Here is a 22,848-nt window from a genome sequence, read left to right as displayed (position 1 = left end):
ACGCTCTAACCAACTTAGCTACCTGGCCAGGACTGGGATCCAGAAGATGTTTAATGCATGTTCTTGATGGCGAGGCAAGACTAACCCATGAAAGAACTATGGAATAGTCTTCTGTAGTATAAATAATAGTGTAAACATTCAGATATAGGAAAATCATTATCTGTTATGGTAATGAAATGACCCTTGTGGAGAAAGTTAAGTCTTAAATTTGACCATCAAGGATGGGTGAAGGGGACAGCAATGAGGGGGAAATGAGACAACTGTAATAGACAACAATAAAAAAAGAAACGGATGGGTGACATTTTGACTAAATAGTAACATTATTATTTGGCCTAATTTAGACTCTTTATCCCAAGTGAGGGGAGGAAAAGGAAGTGAGGTTAAAGAAAAAAATAGTATTTATTTTATATTTTGCCTGGTTTGAAACATCTTCTGGAAACATGCTTACCATTATCTGGCTTCCCACCTAATACAGTGTTTCCATTTGGGTAGCTGTGAAAATGTAGATTGATGTTTTAAGCCATTGTGGTACTTTGGCTGAAAGGAAGCAAGATAAGCGTATTAATCAGGGAGAACAGACCTTATTTCTGTCAAAAAATTAAAATCACACTTTATGATTTTCAAACAAGAAAACTAGGTGTGATCTCCAGAATGTATGCTTGTTTTTTATTCCAACCTGGGTTGGAATAAAAAGTTCCAGAAGTTGGTGTATTTTCATTTTTTTTATTAGTATTTTTTCAATCCAAAACTAGATTTGGTTACTTTGTTTTGGGCGGTGGGGGTTTGTTCTTGTTTTTTTTTTATTTTTATTTTTTGTTTTTTTTTTGTTTTGTTTTTTGTTTTTCAACAGTGCCCTCTCCCATAGTTGTATGATGATCAACTGAAAATGAACATTTACTGTGGTCTAAAAATGCACTGTTAAATCTAAATTACAAATACCATTTTCGAAAGGGCTTATACAGGGTGGGACAAAGGTAGGTTTACAGTTTTCTATATGGAAAAATAGTACAATAATTAATAATAATGCAAGAATAAACTGTCTTGCATACTCAAACTGTAAACCTACTTTTGCCCGACCCTTATAGTTACAGCCTTTTTTTTTTTTTTTTTTTAATAGGTAGTTATTTTTTACTGGCTTCTACCAATAACTAGAAAGTTGATGAATTATGTTTCTAAATACTTTTTAAATTTTATTTATTTACTTATTTATTTATTTTTAGTGTTTGGGGAAGGGAAAGAGAAAGAGAGGGAGAAAAACCTTGATCAGTTGTCTCTTGTACGGGGTGCCTCTCGTAGGAGCTACGACCAGGACCAAGCCTGCCACCCAGGCATGTGCCCTGACCAGGAATCAAACCTGCAGCCTTTCGCTTTGTGGGATGATGGATGCCCAACCAAGTGAGCCACACCGGTCATGACTATGGTTTCTAAATTATTGATACTAAAAGCATACTTGTTGATAGTTAAACAGTGTTCTGCTATTTGGCCATATTTGGGGTGCAATTTTTGAAATGTAATTGACATATAACATTGTATTGGTTTTAGGTGTACGACATAATGATTGATACATGTATATATTGCAAAGTGATTACTACAGGTTTAGTTAAATCCATCACCGCATATTGCTATATTAAATTGTATATTTTGATTGCCTTTGAGGAGAGTAATACTAGGGGCATGAATGTTATTTCTTTTTAAATTTTGAAATTTATATGAAAAATGTTACTTCATATTGAGTGATTGTTAACATGGGTCCTTTGTCCTTTTTTTTCTAAAGATTTAATTTATTTATTTTTAGAACAAGGGGAAAGGAAGGAGGAAGAGAGGGAGAGAAACATCGATACATGAAAGAAACATTGATTGGTTGCCTTTAGCACACCCCCAGCTGGGGACCTGGCCCACACCCCAGGCGTGTGCCCCGACGGGGAATCGAACGAGCGACCTTTGGGTTCGCAGGCAGCACTCAGTCCATTGAGCCACACCAGCCTGGGCTTGTTCTTTTCTTTTTAAAAAGCAATTAAAGCAGTATGTACTGTACTTTGTCAAAATTTGCAAGGGAATTTTGTAATGGGAATTGACCCTGCTGTTGACCATAATTGGCGACTAATCCTATAATCTGTGCAGTGTGAACAGTGTTTGTTGTGTTGGGGACATGAAATACCATCCACTTTCTGGTGTGTGAACACAAAGATTATATTTCGCATAACAAGTTATTTCTTCAGAGGTGTCTGGCTTGTGTCCTACTTTTTCTGTTACCTTCTATTGAATGCCAGTGTCTTATATCATCTATGAAGTGAAATTGCAAACAACAACAAAACTCATCGTTTGCTCACAAACTAATTGTTCCATATGTACCAGTCTATTCACAAGTCTCTATATAATAATTTTCATAAGTGTTAGAGACAAAAATATATAAGTTTAGAGGACTTAGATATTGCTGTGGCTGGAGAAGCATCAGGAGAAGGAGAAACATAAACTGGACCTTCCTTTAGGAATACACAGGATCTGGGAAAAAAGAAGAAGACGGAGAATAAGCGTCCGAAGAGAAAAAAAATTAATATGGACAAAAGCACTGAGTCGGGAAAGTATAAAACATGCTCAAGGGACGCTGAGTAAACAGTGTGAGTACGACGGAGGTTATGCATATAGACAACATAGCTGAAAAGGCACGCAGAAGCAAAATCATTGGGAGAACTTTATTACACATATTCATAATAAAATATTTTAAAGCAAGTTTTCATATACTCCACAAAAATGGGGACAAAAGTAAAACTCCTCAACAGGTTTTTACATTCTTTTTTTCTGTAATACACAATTTTACTAACAAAAAAAAAAGGTTGGATAAAAAGTTGTTTCAAACTGGAAAAAACAATTTTAAAAGGTTTTAAAAGGCGGAGTGACAGAACAAATAGCTTATAAAATCAATCAAGTAAGCGTACGGCTGGAGAGATTAAAGACGGCAGTTCCGAGACTAAAACCGATGGTGCAGACGTGAGCTGAGGGCCTGCATGGAGGCAGCACGCGAGCAGAGTACTTGCTAGATGGTTAGGAATGACATAAAAATGTGCTGGCGTTACACTGAGCAACCGTATCCGTCCACAACAGGACCAGCTGGTTTCAGAAACAAATGAACATCCTTTCTGACAGCTAGGGATTTCTGAAACAACGGGTAAGAAAATCTGGAAGAAGGCTACACCCATGATCGCTCCGTGTGGTTTTCTTCCTTGAGACTTAGTCATGCCCCACCACTGGACTAGAAACTTAGGTGTCACCCTGCAGCAAAGCTTGAAGATTGAAAAAGAGAGGGCAACATCTTCGCCTGTATCACCTGCGCCTAGTGTCGTGCCTGGCAAACAAGCTTTCAATACACGGTGAAGTTACGTTAAAGAATAGGGTCCCAGAAATGTGTAAGCTTGAAATGTTCCCTTTGAAAGTTAGCCTTTTTCCTGTATAGCTGTTTTCTTAGCTCTGTGTGAGCAAAGCTGAGAGAAAGTTGGTCTTTCTAGGACCATTCTCAGTATGAAGCCCAATTTATGTGCCGTCTAGGAGATCTGAGCTTGCATGCTCTTACATGTTCAAGGGGTCTCGTGGTTTAAAGGTCAGGCTTTGGCATCAGAGCCCTTGAGTTCATGCTTCTGCGCTGACACTTCCTACTTGTGCAGCTGTGGATAGTCTGTTTCCTTCACTGTAAAATGCAGATGATAGCAACTCCTCTTACAGTGGGCTGTTGCAAAGGTTAAATAAGATTATCTGTGGAAAATGTCTGGCATAGAAAAAAGGATCAAAAACGTTAGGTATCATGGTAACTATTGTTATTAATAATAATCCTCCTCTTTACCCGACAGCTATTCATATGGTAAGATCATCCAGCGTTATAGAAGTTTAAGTTCGTCAATAAAATTTGTGTTTAAGTCTCTTCCTAAGTTTAAATCTTTTGGCTTTGAAGTTTAGCTCATTGTGGGATCTTGTGACAAAGAAAAGATGGGCTGCAAACTGGGAGACTTGAATTCTACTTGTTGCTCACAGATTAGTTTAACCTTTAACATAAAGTGATCTGATTGAATCATTGTTCTGTGTACATGACTTAATTCCAGTGGTTTATATGAGTTTATTTAAGGCAAATACTTTTATCTTTCTACTTCCCACTGTGGGTTAGTAAATATTCCTTGAATGAATACCTAGCTTAGTATGGCTCATCCGTAAAAATGAGAGGGTTGGACTATCTCTAAGATTACCCTTATTCTAAAATATTTTGAATACAGAGGTCTGTCAAATGACCCCCAGCATTAGAGAAGAATTGAGAATCAGAAAATATAAATGTGAGTTTTGCCATTGACAGATTTCTAGGATTTGTTTTTAATGTAAGTGGATAACATAATAGAATGTTTATATACAACCTGAGGTTTTAAGGTAAGGTAAATTTATTATATTTTTATTCATTAAATTTATATACTATATATTTCTTTATTATTTACCATGACACGGGTTTTTTAGGCATGATTCAATAAATGACCTTTACTGAAAGAATTAGAATTTTAAAGGTAATTACTTGATTCCACTTTTCTTCCTATTCTTTAATTGTGAATTGGGTCCTTTCAAGACTTTTTAATTATAAAATACCCCTATTATAAGAATTATTATATGTCTTTGAAAAAAAGTATTAAAACACATATTAAAATATTCAAACAGTACAGAGTATGTAGTGAAAAATTTTAATTCTCCTCCAAGTCAATTACTATTAATAGCTTATTGTGTATATTACAAAACATAAAGCATATATAAGCATACACCACACAACTACATGGACTTTTATTATATCCACATCCTTTAAAAAATTACTCTTTAATATTTTACTGTACCTTTCTGTTAGTAACCTGGTGCACAGTGGTTGTTCAGTAGATGTTTAATTGTATTAACCCCAATACTTTACCAGTCAGCAGCTGGACAATTTTTCTGATATATTTAATTTTTAAAATGCTATATAATTTCAATAAAAGATACCTTTTCAAGGGCTTGAGACTAACTTTTTTTAACTATTATAAAAGTTCATATTGTCATCAGTACTAAAGTATTAGAAATAAATATAAAGAAAAAAACTAAAAAGAATAAATATAAACAAGACTACTTAAGTAAGTGATTTATAAAACCATTCTACATGTCTTATAGTCACACTGTGTATAATGCACTTAGTTTTCAGACTTAAGAAAACTTGCATACACTTTTCACCAGTTTGGAAACTATGATGAAAAGTCCCTGACATTCAGTTTCTGAGTTATAAAATGAGTTATTATTAAGAAGTCACACAATCCTGGAATTTGAAGAAATGCTGGTACATTCATATTAGCATATGGTAGCTTCTTTATTAATAAAAGAGGTTAATTTTTCCAAATTCCTCTTCCTTTATATTATTTGGAAAGGCATTTGCTTCCCCTGGAAAAAAATTGTAGCTGCACCTAAAGAAGCATATTTATCTTGGAGCCATATCACCTTATATTGGTCTTAAAATCCAAAGTACATTTTATTTACAAAATCTGTTATAGGTTAGTCCAGTAAAAGTTTACATTACTTTCTTCCATAAATAATTGTTCTGACATGGGGGAATACATTTTAATGACTTAGGACATTAATTTTATTATATCATCGTTATTGTTATTTAAAAAATATTAGAGCTTTTTTTCTTGGAGAATATAAAGTCATTGGCTTGGAACTAAAATTTAGAAAATATTTTCAATATTAAACTGTGTTCACTTTCCCCAAGAACTTTCCCTACTGCAGATGATTTCTTTCAGAGTGTAGCGGAGGAATAACATATAGGGATCAAATAGGCTCTCTCCTACGCCTTTGTGTCTGATTAAAAATATTAGAAGGAGAGAAATATGAGAAAACTAACAGATGGATGGTTAACATAATAAAAAATATTTGTCTGAAATCAGACCACATCAATACTTAACATGCCATGAAAATCAGGGCTAAAACAGTGAGGTGTATAGTATTACAATACCAGAATATTGGCTGATATAATTGCATTTTATTTGGTGTACATGTTTTAAATACACAGGTCAGAGACATCAGAATAGCTAATGAGTAGCTAAGACATGTGACTAAGAGCAGAGAGAATGGTACTTAAGTGGAGTTTCCAGTTAGGGCAGTAATGGCCAGATAAACTAATATATCAGGAAAGTCAAGATGTTGATACATGATCACAGAATGTGAATAGGAAATTCACAAACACCCAAATAGGTAGATGGCCAGTATATTTTTCAAAGAATCAAAGAGATGCCTAATTAAGATATAATTGTGTAGTATGTTAAATTGGTGAGATTAAAAATAATTGGCAACAGCTATTATATGCTGCTGTTGGAACTCAGATTGCTATGTATGCTTATTTTTAGAAAGCAGTTTAAGAAATATGTATTAGTAGCCTTAATGATATGGCAAATTTTTACTATATAAGCTTTATTTTTAAAAAACAAAATACAAATTATATGCATTCATTCTATTTTTGTAAAAAATTTTATACGTACTTAGACATGGTAAAAAGAGTTCAAAAAAGAGTATCTAAAAATTCTTTTAATGATTTCTTTTAATGAAAGCTTTTATGATGTCTGATCTTGTCCTCAGTTTTAGTGGGATTGGGAAAATCTAGTTTCCTGTGTACCTCTATTTTTATAATTATTCATAATTGTGTATTTATATTATTAGAGGGGAAAACTCTTATTTATGCTGTGGCGCAAAACACTGGAGACAGGTGGTTAGATTAACTTGTTTTTTAAAGAGCTGAGCGTTTTAGCTACTGTCTAGTGATCTAGGAACTCCATTTTATAACAGATCATATTAGTTATTTACTAGGCGGGTATGTTTATGGGCCAGTGGTTTATTCCAGTCTGCCATTTTAAATTGTCATCTATTTAAAAAATGTATGAATAAAAAGCTTATGAAGTTTATCTACTGTATTTTGAAATTTATTTCCTTTTCTTTTTGTTACTCATGGTCTAGCTCTGATTCAATTTCAAACAGTGATGGGAACACACACGCACACCCACAGTGTTTATTTTATTCTTTAAGATAATAAGAAATAAGTTATTTTTCAGTATTATAACTTTAATTATTAAATTCTAGGAGTCAATAAATCCTGGTTGGTGTTTAATTTATTTTTTTTCCCCTCTCTACATCCAACTTTTTCTTTCAGAATTTTGACAATTTTAAAAGTTGAAATAATTTTTACACCCATACATCCACATCTATATTCTACAATTAACATTTTACTCTACTTGCTTTATCTCCTGTCTGTATATCTCTCCAGTCCTCTCTCTCCATCCTGAAACTCATTTTTTTACGCATTTCAAAGTAAGTTGCAAATGTCAGCATATGTTCCTCAATATTTTTCTGTTACGGTAAAATTTAAAAACAATATATGCCTTAAGTGTACATTTGATGAGTTTCGACAAACGAATACACCTGTGATAACCCAGATTCCTGTCAATCTACAGAGCATTATGGTCCCTTTAGGAAGTTCCCCCCCATGCTCCTTCCCATTTAATCAGTTCCCAACCCGTTCCAGTCCCACACTCCAGGAGCCACTATTATGATTTTTTTCTGTTATAAACTACTATTGCCTGTTCTAAAACTTTATGTAAAAGGGATTATATAGTATGTTTTCTTGTTAAGTCTTCTTTTATTCAGCATAACGCTTTGAGATTCACTCATGTTGTTGCCTGTATCAGATTTCTTTTTCAATTGCTGAGTAATGTTCCTGAGTTCAGCCCATTTTTAATGCGAACTTCTGAGACTTTTGTGGTTACTTTTGTTATTTGACATTAAGTTTTAAAGAAATTATGCCGTGATGAGTGATACTCTTAATACATGGTTTTCTGTCATTATTATTATTTATGTTGTCTTAAAACTTAATATCAAGTTATTATTTATCAGTTGCAGTTAGACTGCAGGGAAATTAAATACTTCTGGATAGAAGCGGTATTCAAAGAAGAGTGCCATATATATAGAATTTCCCTTAGTTCACCTTAATAGGGATTTAAAGGTAAGTCGTGCAACCCTGACTGGTGTGGCTCAGTGGGTTGGGTGTAGTCCTGCAGAATGAAAGGTCTCCAGTTCAAGCCCTGGTAGGGGCACAAGCCTGGCTTGTGGGCCAGGCCCCCAGCTGGGGGCATATCAATCAATATTTCTCTTGCACATTGATGTTTCTCTCTCGCTCTTTCTCCCTGCGTTCCCCTCTCTCTAAAAACAAATCACATTGATTATGACAACTCTACTTGAAAAGTTAACCATTTCAATTATTGATACATACTAATTGTTTTAAAAGGATGTGGGGGAGCCCAAATCTTTATTTCTGTAATTTGGATTCATTTGTTGGGATTGCGCTTTCTGAACACAGTCTTAGATCAAATACAAACAGGAAGTACTATGTAAAGTAGAACCATTTAATGAGTTGACCTTGCCTCTAATTTGTCTTTTTTTTTTTTTGTCTTAGCTAGATATGAGACCTTAATAAGTATCAGCTCGATTTCTTTATGTAAGTGAGAACACGTACACACTGTTCTCTGTTTAGGGACACAGCCTGGCAAAGCTGGGGACTCTCCCCTTCACCACCACGCACTGAAAGCGCGGACCCTCGGAACCCTCTCCGCTCCGCTCACCTTTTACAGCCCACGTAACCCGTTCAATAAGCGAGGTCTTTAGCAATCAGCTTGTAGGCTCTTTCATTTAAACCCTCTTCCATTTGAGTATCAAAAAACCACCCACATCTGACCACTTCTCACACCCCAGCTGCCACTTGCAGTCCCAGCCTGGTCAGCTCTCACCTACGCGACTCGAACAGTCTCGTCGCTGGACTCTGCAAAATGCTTTTCTTACAGCAGCTAAAGGACTTTCTAAAAATGTGTGTGCTTTTGTTGTTTCTCATTATACTTGGAATTAAATTCAGACTGCAATGGTTTTCAAACTGTTTTCACTGGTCCGTGTTGCTCCCGACTCAGGTTTGCCTGGAACACTGTTACCTCGTTCTGATCCCACGTTTTCAGAGGGGCGTTTCCTGAGCGCGCTGGGGTTGCGCCCCAGACTGCCATTACCTGCTCTGCAGGCTTTGTCGTTTTTTACTTTCTTTATGCCATTTTGATCATTATCTGATTTTGCTTTTACCTAATTTCTCACTAAAATATTCTCTTAAGAAAGGGGACCTTGCCAGTCTTGCTAACACAGAATCATCCTCTGCACTTAAAACAGTATCTGACAAATAATAATAGGGTATTAACTATTTTCAAATATTAAGTGAAGTTGAATCAGTCTTTTTCTAATTTGAATATTTGTATCTTTTAAAAATTTTCCTATACAGTAAAACAATAGATTTTTTAAAAATAATTTATTTATTTATTTTTAGAGAGAGGGGAAAGGAGAAAGAGGGAGAGAAACATCACTGTGTGGTTGCCTCTCACTCGCGCCCCCAACTGGGGACCTGACGTGCAACCTAGTCATGTGTCCTAGCTGGGAATCGAACCAGCGACACTTTGTTCGCAGGCTGATGCACAATCCACTGAGCCACAGCAGGCAGGGTAACAACAATAGATTTTTATAATAGCGACTCAACACTGGGAGAATTCATAGCCATTATAATGCAGAAGCTCATTACTCATGTGTTTCTGGTGATTCTGGTGTAAACAAACCTACAAGTCATATGAAAGTATAGTATATGCAATTAATGTACATAAAATTTAATAGTAATAATAAATGACTGTTACTAGTTTATGTATTTACTATAGTTTTTATCTTTAAAGTACACTCTGCCTATGCAGAAAGCTTTGCTGTGAAACAGTACTTTGTCTTACACTAGCAGCGGTCTCATACGTCTTGTGTTTACTGTCTCTTTTGATCATTTTTTCTTGTGCTTGATTTTGTACAGTAACCTGCTGTACGGGGTTCGAGCCTGGGAGGAATTACCGTCTAGGGTTGCATAAGTGTGCTCTGTGATGCTTGCACAACAATGAAATTGCCTAATGATACATTTTTCAGTTCTAGAATTTCCACTGGTTTTTTTATAGCCTTATTTTTTATGCTAGGATTTCTTGTCCTTTCGTTCATTGTGTGCATGTATTCCTTTACTTCACTGAGCCTAATTATAATAGTTATTTTTAAATGTTAGTCTAATAATTCTAACATCTGAATTATTTTGGGATTGGTCCCTGTTGATAGTATTTTCTCTTTAACCTGGGTCACATTTTACTGGTTTTTTTATCTCAAGTAATTTTGGACTGTATGGTGGACAATGTGTGTTGTTGTGGAGACAGAATTCTGTCCTGTTTTCAAACTTTATTATTTTTTTTTAGTAAGTTATCTTTTTAAATTTAATCTGCAAACCTTTGGGCAGAAGCTCAAAACCTTTATTGCTTTTCTTTCTCTCATTTGGACAGGGAAACTTAAGGCTTTTTTGTCAATAGTTTAATTGGCATGTGCATTTTTACCTTAGTGTATTGCTTTAATAGAATTTCTAGAACTTAGAATCATAGTTTTATTGCCTGGAAATAATTGCAAGAAATAGATTTCCAGTACCTTCTTCTGATAATTAAATAAATGTTAATTCTCTTATTTTTCTCTTTACTGCAGATAGAGCTGGGAGCATCAGCACCCTTGATTCTTTAGACTTTGCGAGATACTCAGATGACGGTAACAGGGAGACAGATGAGAGAGTGGCAGGTGAGTAAGGCTGTGAAGGCCGGTTTGGGTGCTCTGACGTCCCAGAGATAATAAAGGGACTTGAGGAATTCTTTTACTTCTACAATTTGGTATGTTAATATAACTGTATAGTTATTACACAAAGTTATTTTACTAACTTGTTGGCTCCAGGGAACATCTCCACCTCTAACTTCCCCTTCCAGTGCTGCAGGGAGTGTCTGGTTATGCTTGAGTTCAATTTGCTGAGTTCTTATAGCCAACACTTTACAACCGTCTAGTTATAAAACTGGTGGAAAACAGCTTTAAGTTAGCCATCGTAGAGTACAGAATTAGTTGGAACTGGGCCTTCACGTTCCTTTGATTCTCAGAATCAGGGCTGATATTCAGGTGTTGTATACCAGTACAGCTCCATTAAAACTGGTTGAAATACTTCCATGCTGGTTGTTGAATAAAACTTTGTCTTGAGTTCCCGAGGTATTCCCTAACCATCACAGCATCTCTCCAGAAACTTCTGATTTTCCTATGATCTAGAAAAGAAAGGGTTACTGCTTGGTACAGCTGGGGCCTCCAGTAAGAACAACAACATTCTTTCTGATTGCTTGGTTCCTCATTCTAGGCTCCTCTGCCTTCCCACCTGCCCACTAGTTCTGCCTTCTGAGCGTCACCGTTGGGTATGTAGAGACTTCAGAAGACCAGTTTGTGTCAGTGTTCGGCCAGCTGTATCCTGCTGGGGTCCACCTTGGAATTACCAGTGTAGCAGTGCTGGCCCCTTAAGTGTTCAATGTCTGCTACCTTTCTGGTGCCTCAACACCGTGGCTCTCCTGTCACTGAAGTCATTCTTGAATACCTTCTAGGAATTGTAGGTTTCATAGGACATTGACTCTGACAGAGATGGGGATAGCAGGCAGACACACCAGTTAGTATAATATTTTGATCACCACCGCAATGGTGGGCACTCCTGGAACAAGAGAGAAGCCACGTGAGACAGATAGGGCCTGTGGAGTCAGGGAACCCCCACAGTGCGGATTCTTCCTGACCAACGCTGTTGAATTTTCCTTCCATTTACTGGGACAAGTTTGTTAAAACCTACCAAACGTTTACCTGCTGTGGTCATTTTGCATAAAAGTGACTGCATTCTAAACACTGTCCGGAATGTCATTAAATTATCATCGTCCTCCCCAGGAAACTGAGGCACTCAGAGGGATTGTTTAGGACTTAAGTGGCAGAAGTAGGATTCAGATGCAGACAGCCCGGCAGCAGAGCCCGCTGTTCGCTGTACCATATGCTCCCTGTTAGCGCGAAGAATGAGGTCTGACCTGATTCAAAATGACATTGCAATATATGGGTTTTAGTCATTGCTTGAGAATTAAGGTATTGAATATTAAAAACCTCAGAGAGTATTATATGATTTAAAAATGATGTAATTGCTTCTAGTTCCGCAGAAGCTAAGAGAAGATTCAGCAGTCTAAGCAATAGCCATACCATTTGAATGGGGATATCAATGGAAGGGTTTCATGTAGCCCTCTGTATCAGATCATGATTTGTCGTTAGCATTATTAACTGACAAATGTTCCAAACAGCAAATCATATCAGTAATATCTAAAAATTATTTCAAATGGAAATTGTTTGAATAATTTTAGGACTGATTTAACCAACTAATTATTTCAAGTAGCATATGTTATATATAATTACATAGTAAATATATGTTATATATTAAATATTTCAACATATGGTATTTATTTTATTAAGAGTAACCAGATGTATCCAGTTTTATATATTGTATTATTGTTCAAGGGGTCCCATATTAGAAAATAACTTCTACCCAGAAATTGGGCATATAATTATTTTCTTTTTTACATTTGAAACTCTAAATTTTAGATTTAGTCAAAATTTAAGAGTCTCATCATTATTCAGATATTTTAGTATTTCTAATTAGGGTAAACATTATTGATTTAAAAGAAAATGCCTTGACCAAGAAACTAAGAATCAAATGTTTTGTTTTATTTTATTTTATTTTATTATTATTTAAATGAAGGATTTGGAGTCCTTATTTATAGTTGCATTTTTTTTGAATTAATGAACTTTTATTTTATTTTATTTATTTGTTTTTAGAGAGAGGAGAAACAGGGAGAGAAACATCACTGTGTGGTTGCCTCTTACGCGCCCCCAACTGGGGACCTGGACTGCAACCCAGGCACGTGCCCTGACTGGGAATCAAACCAGCGACATTTGGTTCGCAGGCCGACGCTCAATCTACTGAGCCACAGCAGCCAGGACTAAGAATTAAATGTTTTAAATGCATTATAGAACAAAAAGGAAAAACAAAAGTCTCTTTTATTATTTTCTATGGGCAGAAAGAGGTTATGGATGACACAGGTCTTGAGTTCATTGGCCTACCACGCAAATGTAGAGTGTGCTCCAACCTTTAATTGGCTGTTATTGTTTGTCAGACAATAGAAACTACATTAGTTTTCAGCATTATTCTTACCATCTTTTTCCCAAATTTAAAAAATGGACTTTTTTCAGTCCCTATAGGTGTTCTTTCAAAAAGGAAAAGGTCTGTAAATGAATAACTGTTTATTGAGCACCTACTCTGTGTACCTCTTAAATTTTGAAGTTTTCTTCATAGTGTGATGGCCACCCTTTAATTTATTTTAGGCATTTTGAGCATCTGCAATGTGTTAGGACTACGCTATACACCAGATATAAAAACATGAAATAGATAGTTTCTGCTCTCCAGGAATGTCTACTGAAACATGTCTATATCTCTAATGCAAATAAGTATTCAGTACTTGGAAATGGTTTTAAGGATCTATATAAGGTTCACATGATCCATCTTTTAGCATCAGAGACTCTGACTTTATTTGTTCTCATATCTCTACTTGTTACTGTATTCTCTAGTTCACACCTTAAGTTTTATGTTGGGATCTAGAGAACTACAAAAACTAATTTGTAGGAAAGACACTCAATGCTGGTAAGATCAGTAATGTTTCAGATTTATTACATATGACATCAAGTATTATTATGCTCATTTATTCAACAAATGTTTGAGTGCTTACTCTGTATTCAAGGTATTATGCTGTTCTGGGAACAGCAATCAACGCAGTGGACATAGGAAGCCTTTATAAAGCTTACATAATCTACTAGGCCTTCTAAAATAGCAGTCAGGTGTTTGCCTGTGAGGATGAAACCTGGCCCTGAGCCCTGGGTGAGGAGCAGCATAAGTATCCCTCTCATTTCTTAGCTATTGGACTGCAGTATGCATATCCGGCATTCCCAGGATTAAATAAGCCTAGTTGTCTTTTTATTATATATTTATCCCCTAGTATAATACATTTGTTTTTCTTACTTTGAACTATACTTAAATTTTGTATGATTTAAAATAAGACAGATGTTCCAACGGGAGTTTAAAGGCAATAAGCCTTTAATATGGTTGTAGTTGGTGTAATTTATATGATAAGTCATCAAGATCTGAACTAGGACAGCTGCAGAGATGCCTGAGATGAATGCTTACTTAAAGGGTTACTCAGGGTTGGAATCACTGTGGCCTGTACCTTTAGTTAATGTGGGAGGGAGCCCAGGGGGGAACTGAAGAGGGCACTCCAGGTTTCCTGTTTGATCAGCGGGGCAGGTAGTGGTACCACTAACGGAGAGAGGCTGAAGGAGGAGAGGGGAGAGCAGATCTGAGGGAAGATGGTGGAATTCATTTAGATAGGACTGACTTCAGGACTCAGGAGGCCTTCGGGTGGGCATGTCCGGGGGGTAACTAGGTAGGTCTTTATCTTAGGGAAACGGTTTAAAGGTTTCTGAGTCTCCAGAGGTTGTGACTCTCATCCCAGTGGAGTGTGTAGAGTAGGGAAGAGCTGAGGATGACTCTGAAAAACACCAGCTTGGAGGTGGGTGGTGGAGAAAACAGAATAAGAGACCGTGAGCAGGAGGCACAGTAATGGGAGGAATTTTTTCTTTTTTTTACGGCTTGGAGAAGGTTATTTTTTTCCCCATTTTGATGACTATAGAAAACTAAATGTCTCCAAACTGTGAAGATGGCATCTATTTTCCATTCATTTATTTCTCACTATCTACCAAGTCATGCCAAATAGTCCTATGCCTGTTCTAATTCTCCAAGCCCAGGCGGGTGCTGATGGTACTGTTTGGGGATTGTAATATTACTTTAGGAATAGATTTTTATTCTAACTCATAGTCGTAAGAGAATGTTTCCTTTTCCTAGAAGTGTTCGTGGGATAATAAAATAAGTATTAAAGCTGGAGAAGTGGTATTTTATTATGAAGTCAAATTACTTTATATTCAGAAGAAGAACAAAGTCCAGAACTTGAAAGACCATTTTATGTCTCCCATGATATGGCAGGGTTCTTGACTACGCCCCATTGAGTTGAACTCTTTGATAGTGAACAGGAATGGGAATGAAAAAATACTTAACTGATCACTGTTATGAAAAAGATCTTCCGAAACAATATTTTGAGTTTTGTGCCAAAAGGAACTAAGACTAGCAAATATTTCAAGATAATATTAGTATTAAGCCAGAGCATCAAAGGATTGATATTTTTTTCTGCTTTGAAATTTAATGTTTTACCTTTGGTGTTTCCACAGTCAGTTTTACATCTCCCAGGTCATGAGAGCGTGATCTTTCAGCACTCACGTGCCCCTGATATTATACCGGTGTTATCCAACCCTGGTTGGGAAATAACTGTTTAAACTGATCTGGAGTTGCTTTTACTGACTTAATCATTAATATTGTGGTAAGATTGTAATATGCATTATTAGACTATACCTACATCTTTACAGTTATTACTTTAGTTCCAATGAAATTGCATTCATCAGTGTCAGGTTGTGATAGTGGAGTGAGCAGATGGGTCATTGGTTCCTACAGTGTTTTTTAAAAACATACGCATCCTCAAACATTTCTGTAAAAAATTATAATATTTTAAAAATTATTTGGTACAGTGTATCTTTTTACATAATAGTTAATTTTTTAATAAAGAGAAACAAATTCACACATGTGTAAATATAGCTGTTGAGACCTTTCTTGGGAAGCTTCCTCATGTAACTGCAGTTAATTGATCGTACTGTGCCTTTATAGAGATATGCTGTAGCCTCAACAATATGCCTCTGTCTTTTAAAATCTATACTGTATATTAAGAAACATGCAGCAGAGTGAATTCATTTTGATAAGCACTGTCTTTCAAAGCATTGATACCTTTTAATGGCATTCGGCAGTGTGTATGTGGATGTGCATAAAAACCTAAATTCTTGCCGTCTGACATGGGCTTTTCTGGCTTTCTGTGCCGTGGTCACTCAGTGCTTTTGCCCTTGGTCACCCAAACTTGCACCAGTTGGACTTGAGTTTTTCACAGTTTCTGTTTTACCCATTCGTTTCTTGTTTCTTTTTCATCTTTGTCTCGGGTGCAGGGCATTTCTGATCTGCAATGTTCTGTAATATGCCTCGTAAATTGTGATATTGAAAGCATAATAGGCATACTCATTTTACTTAAAGTATAGTCAAGTATTGTTAAATCAAAACCAATTACCTTGAGTTTCAAAATTTTAAAAAATGTAAACCTACTCTGTGCTTACCTTATACACTAAATGTGTGCAGTTTAACTTTTAACACAAACTCTAAGAGCTTCCAGAAGTGTAAGTTTTTGGGAAGATATTTTAACTTTGTTGCACAGAAATGTTTGCAGATCAGCATTGCTGACTACCAAAAACAAGATCGTACACACACGTCATCTGATTCTGAGTTGTGCTTCTGTGTCGTTGCAGTGAAATTCTGTGCATCAAAATAATTGGCCTTCATGTATGAGATGTGATTCAGTTATAATTTTAAGTTTTCAATGAAAATATGCAAACTGAGTGAATCCTAATTTTTCCATATATTTTTATAGCTCTGTTGTCTCTGATAGCATCTCATTTGCCATCTCTTTTTTTGTTTATTAGTCAATCAGGAAAAATTTGCATATTAAAATATTTTAATTTGCTAGCTTTTATGCAGAACTATTTAAATAAGATAAATTTTTAATATTTAGTTGTGACAAAGATGACTTAATTTTCCTAGAGGTTTACTTTACTGAAAAGGCTTTATTTCTATTTTAGAGCAGTGTTCATATATTTTAAATAAAATTCCCAGTTAAGATACATACAGTTAAATCTTGCTCATGATTAAAAGCTTATTAAAACATTTCCTCAGTATTAATGTTTATCTTATAATCAGACTCTGGTAGAAGGAGAAATTTTTGTGTTTCATTAATACTTCTTACCATAAAAAAAATACCTATTTAAAGAGTTATCAAAACTTTGAAATTCTAAATAATTTTAGTTAGTATCCATAGATAACTAAATCTTTTAGAATTGTATATAATATTTTGCTTTAGAATGATCTTAATTAGAAATTAAAAGACAAACTATTTCTACCCTTTGGTTTAAAATGAAACCTAAAATAAACCCTTAGGAACTTTTTAAAAAGGATATACAGTTAACATACCTATGCTTGTTTGTAAAAAAATTAAATGCTTGGTTGTAGAAGAATTTACAGGTTTCCCAACATTTGTTAAATATTTAAACTATATCAACAGCTTAATGAAGGGCTATATTCACTAACAATTTTGCATATTGATTTATAGCATTATTCTAGATAGTGCATTTAAAAGTACCTTTTACATTTTAATCCTAAGGTTTTCTTTTAAGTGTAGTTGCTTGGACTGCATCTAATTTTTATCTTTTCCCCTAAAATTATATTACCTGAGAACATTCCATTGCATTTCCTTTCCTAGACTGAGTGTAACAGAAGCACCCAGATTACTAGTATTTTCATATACCTAGATGAGAGTTTGCCGTAGATTTTATTTTTAAATAGAGCTATTCCTTGTCAGACAGCTAGAACATTTTATCAATAATCCCCTGAATTCTAAACTATGGAAAACATTCACCAGTTTGCTTGCAAATCAACTCTGCTGCATGCGTTCACAAGTTTCATAAAGATTGCATGCTTTCTGTTTTCAATACAAATTGTATTTTTTTTTCATACCCATCCTTGCTTTTTATTTTTTTATTTTTGTTTCCCTTTCCTTGGTTGGATGCCTGTGTGTGTTTATTCCAAATCCCTGTCCAGTCCTGGAGTTTGAACTACGGAAAGCCAAGGAGACCATTCAGGCCCTCCGAGCCAACCTGACAAAGGCTGCAGGTGGTATACATACAATTTTTTGAGACTTTTCCTCCTTTGACAATGTAGAAGTAGCTGAGATATTTTTAAATGTAAAATAGTAAAATATTATTTATATTTTTTCCACCAGAACATGAAGTTCCTTTACAGGAACGAAAAAATTACAAATCAAGTCCTGAAATTCAGGTAGGTGAATGAGGTACAGCAAAAGGATCTTCCACATAAAATGGTAGCATATGTATTGAAGGAGGAAAACTTATGGTATTTTATATTATTTTGCCTCCAGGAGCCCATCAAACCTCTTGAAAAGAGAGCTCTAAACTTCTTAGTCAATGAATTTTTATTGAAGAATAACTACAAGCTTACATCAATAACCTTTTCAGATGAAAATGATGATCAGGTACAGTTACTTTTTTAACAGTGATTTATATCCTTTTTAACTTAAAATGTACTTATTTTCTCTGTTATTTTGTTTTTAAACTTGTATAAGGCTAGTTCCCAAACACATTTCCTTGCCCACACAAGTCTGGTATTCTATTGACTTACAGATTTCTTCTTTTTACATAAAGACTTCTCATCCTTTCCAGATAGCTTTGTACAACCACCTAGTAACTATATAATCTACTCATATTTCTATGTTTTATAGAATGTGCTGGGGGGTTTTTCCTTTAAATATTTACTTGGTAGTATCGGTTAATGTATACTTATAAATCCTCTTCAAAAGCATTGTAATAATTAAGATGATAAATAATAGCAATTGTGAGAATATTTTGAACAAGAGTGTGAATATAAGAAGTATCTGTTTAAATATGAGCCCATTTTAGAACCTCATTATTTTCCTGATAAAATCTTTTTTTTAATTGTTATTCAATTCAGTTGTCCCAATTTTTCCTCCTTTGCCCTCCTCTGCCCAGTTAAGCCCCAACTCCCACTGTCAGTCCCCACCCTGTTGTCCATGTCTGTGGGTCATTCATACATGTCCTTTTTCTCGTCCCTTCCCCTTCTTCCCACCACTATCCCCCTCCCCACTCCCCTCTGGTCACTGTCATCCTGTTCCATGTTTCCATGTCTCTGGTTCTGTTTTGCGTGTTGGTTTATTTTGTTTATTAGATTCCTCTTATAAGTGAGATCACATGTTATTTGTCTTTTACTGACTGGCTTATTTCATTTAGTATAATATTTGCCAGTTTCATCTATGCTGTCGTAAAAGGGAGGATTTCCTTCTTTTTCTGTGTAGTACTCCATGGAGTAAATGTACCAGTTTTTCTGATAAAATCTTATAAGCAAAGGAATGATGGCTTGTTTTAGTGTTATCTCTCAACTCTGTAATATTTTGACTTCTTAGTGTAATAGAGTAGTTTGATCTTGCACCTTAGGAGAAAGTAAGTACCAGAAAGTTTATTATGTAGAAATCTGGAGGCCATCATTTTAAATCAGGAATATCCCATTGGTCCATGAAATATCCTGTGGGTTTTAACAAAAATGGATGTTCTCAAGGAAAGATAGCAATTCAATTACTCCCTTAGTTATCCTACATAACATTACCCAACAATCCTATGTAACATTTTACCATGTCTAATCCAACAATATGTAAAGTATTGAAGGAGATTTACCTGACTTCAAGATATTGTAGTCAAGACAGTCTTATTTACATGAAGACAGACAAATAGATCAATGAAATATAATAGAGCAAAGAGATTGACTTACATTAGATGATCTTTTGATTTCTGACAAAATGCAGAAAACATAGTCTTTTTACAATTGGTGCTGAAACTTTGCTATTTATATGTCCCCCCAGAAATGAACTTTAAACCATACACAAAAATTAATCCAAATGGATCATAGATTTAAATATAAATTCTAAAGCTGTAAGACTTCTAGAAGAAAAATAGGAAAAATTTATTGCAACCTTGGAAGGTAGGCAAATATTTCTTAGATATGACAGCAAAACCATGATGTTTTTCAACATATTTGTTCTTATCACAGTTAATAACTTCTGCTCTTTGAAAGCCACTCTGAAGCAAATGAAAACATAGCCCATAGGTAGGGTGAAATATTTGCAAGTAACATATCTGATAAAGGACTTATATCTAGAATATATAAGGAACTCTGTAAACTCAATAAGAAAACAACCCAGTTTTTAAAAGAATGGACAAAAGTCTAAACAGAGGCTTCAACAAAGAACATATGTGGGTGGCAAATACAATCTTTAATCATTAGGGAAATTAAATTACATCACAATGAGACACCACAGCACACTAATTCGCATGCCTAACTAAGACTGTATGAAGTCTAGGCAAGGATGGTAAGCAACTGGAAATCTCATTGCTAGTGGGAATGCGAAATGGTACAGTTGTTTTGGAACACACTTCAGCAGTTTCTTTAAAAAGTTAAAACATTCACCACCAGTATGAACTGATCTTTCGCAGCTTTATTTATAATTCCAACAATCAGAGAAACAACACAAATATCCAAGAGCAGGTGATTACATTAAAAATTCTGCTCTGGGTGGTGTGGTTCAGTGGATTGAGTGCTGGCCTGCAAACCAAAATGTCACTGGTTCGATTCTTAGGGCACATGCCTGGGTTGCGGGCCAGGTCCCCGGTTGGGGGCATGCGAGAGGCAACCACACATTGACATTTCATTCCCTCTCTTTCTCCCTCCCTTCCTCTCTCTAAAAATAAATAATTAACATCTTTAAAAAACAGATAAATTCTTATATCCTTAACATTGGAATACTACTCAGCAGTAAACAGGAGTGAACTCCTGATTGATACGACATGGATTGATCTGAAATTATTAATCTGAATGAAAGAAAACAACAGAGTGCTTGCTGTACGATTCCATGTACATAAAATTCTAAGAAATATAAAGAAAACAGAACAGTATTTGCCTAGGATCAAGGCAGGTGGGAGGAATAAGAGGGAAGGGTTGCTCAGAGGTCCAAGGAGACTGTGGGAGTGAACAAGTTCATTTTATCGATTGTGGTGATCTATTCAGGGGTGTATACATGTCAAAATTTAGCAAATTGTATATTTTAAATTAGCTTGTGGATTTGTTTAACTTGTGTAGTCTACTATATGTTGTTTATACCTTAGCAGAGATGTTTTCTGTTATAAGAAAGGCAATGGAAGTGTTTATCAATAACCCGTTTTTTAACCATTAAGCAACGTTTAGTGCTGCCTTCAGCTGGCCTGAAGCCAGTGCTCCCTGAAGCCCTCACTGCTCTCAGGTGCAGACCCGGGCCAGATCTTCAGGCTTTTCACCGGATTCTGTTTTCTATCACATTCCCCCGTTTTATCCTCTAAATGTCACTTACTGTTACCTGGAATCATCTCTTGTCTCTCTGACTAGGCTATAAACTCCTTGAAGCTAAAAAAAAAAAAAAATCTTTTTTTCTTTTTTAAATTTTTATTTATTGATTTTAGAGAGGGAGAAACATCTTTTTGTTGTTCCACTCATTTGTGCATTCATCGGTTGCTTCTTGTATGTGCCCTGCGGGGATCGAACCCACAGCCTTGGCTTATCGGAATGGTACTCCAACCAACCGAGCTACCTAGCCAGGGCTAAAATAGTCGCTTGTCCATCTCAGTATCTGCATACATGACACACAATAAGTGTTTGCTGCTAGTTCTTTCATACTTTTATCTGCGTGCAGTCATTGTCCTACTGCTCTTTGCTTCCCTCCTGCCAGTTCTGTCTTTTATGACTGACTTACCTCCCATCCTGTCTTTCTCTTGTGCCATTTGAAACTTTTATTGAATCATAAATAAACTTGGTATATTGTCAGCTTCTCTTCAGTGTGTCCTTTTTGCCCTAAAGAAACCTAATCTGTTCCCTGAGGACCCGTTTCGTCTGTGACGGCGCATCTCACAGTCTAATAGCGGACACCTCCGGGCCCCTGGCAGCTGCCCTGTCCCCCTCTGGAGGGAGTCGCCTGCCCCACGGCCACGTGCCGCGCTTTGTTTCTCACTGCCCCGCATCTGTGGTTGGCCTCGTTACCCACTTCCCTACTCCCTCCCCGTTTTTCACATCAGTCCCCTCTCCTGCCTTCTGCTTTTTCTTCCTTACCAGGTCTAAAATTTTAAGCACTCTCAGCTTTCTTTTTAGCTTATTTTTTACCTTCCTCGTCACATTATTTTTGCCTGTTCATTATAATCATACATAAACAGAAGGGCTTGCGTCTCCCTGAGCATTTTTGGCTCCTTCAGGGCCTTGTGTTTTCGCTCGTTCCTCCCCTTGCTTCTGAAATAATGAGTTCCCCTATGCTTTCAGGGCCATCTGCCTCATGAATACCTAACCTTTTCCAGGAAAGTGCACAGGCCATCAACTTCCAGAAACTTTTCCTTACCCTCACCTCCAGACCAAAACGGACTTCTTTCTCTGAATTCTGGACAGTTCTTCAATCCTAATATGTGTGATGCTTTAGGTGCTACTTACATCTCTATGTCCCTACTCTTTAACTGTCAGATTCCTTGAATGGTGACAATATTTTCCCCTGGTTCTAAGGAAAGGATGGATAGCTAATAAATAATGAATACAGATGGATAAATGGACATTTGAATAATATATGTAATATTTATTTCATAAATTTTTAAAAGATTATATTTGTTTAGTACTTGTTGTAAGCCAAGTGCTCTGTTATAGCCTTAAAATAGCTTTTATCCTTGATAAAACCCTAAGAGATAAGTATTATGCCCATCTTACAGATAACTTATTCAAGTTTCAAATTAATCTCTAACGATAATAATAAGTGGAGAGAGATATGAATTTTACACTTGGGTCTGATTTTCTCCAAAGCTCCTGTTTTTAATACCCTATCTTATATCTGTCTCACATTTAACTCAGTAATAGCTGTTCCCATTATTCATAAGCCCTCAAAGGACTGAGAGTATTTATCACAGTTAGATCTTTCAAATAAATGTAAATTACAACTAAGCTATAAGATATCAAGTTAATACTAAATTTTGATGTATTAATGGACAGGGGAA

General features: G+C 35.8%; 1 protein-coding gene across 3 annotated transcripts in view; it reads left to right on the top strand.

Moving 5' to 3' along the window:
• Positions 1-22,848, top strand: part of RELCH (RAB11 binding and LisH domain, coiled-coil and HEAT repeat containing) — an 85,703-nt gene that overhangs the window by 4,244 nt on the left and 58,611 nt on the right. For all 3 annotated transcript variants that reach the window (XM_090285422.1, XM_090285423.1, XM_090285421.1), the window contains exons 2-5: positions 10,612-10,701; positions 17,807-17,878; positions 17,988-18,043; positions 18,144-18,257. In XM_090285422.1, the coding sequence (XP_090141548.1) occupies positions 10,612-10,701; positions 17,807-17,878; positions 17,988-18,043; positions 18,144-18,257 (332 nt within the window). The remainder of the gene's footprint in view (positions 1-10,611; positions 10,702-17,806; positions 17,879-17,987; positions 18,044-18,143; positions 18,258-22,848) is intronic.

Source organism: Furipterus horrens, unplaced genomic scaffold (genome assembly GCF_987537825.1).
Source record: "Furipterus horrens unplaced genomic scaffold, mFurHor1.1.pri manual_scaffold_8, whole genome shotgun sequence".
NCBI classification, from domain to species: domain Eukaryota; kingdom Metazoa; phylum Chordata; class Mammalia; order Chiroptera; family Furipteridae; genus Furipterus; species Furipterus horrens.
Note: the sequence above shows the minus strand (reverse complement) of the source record. Positions and strands in the feature narration are given on the sequence as shown.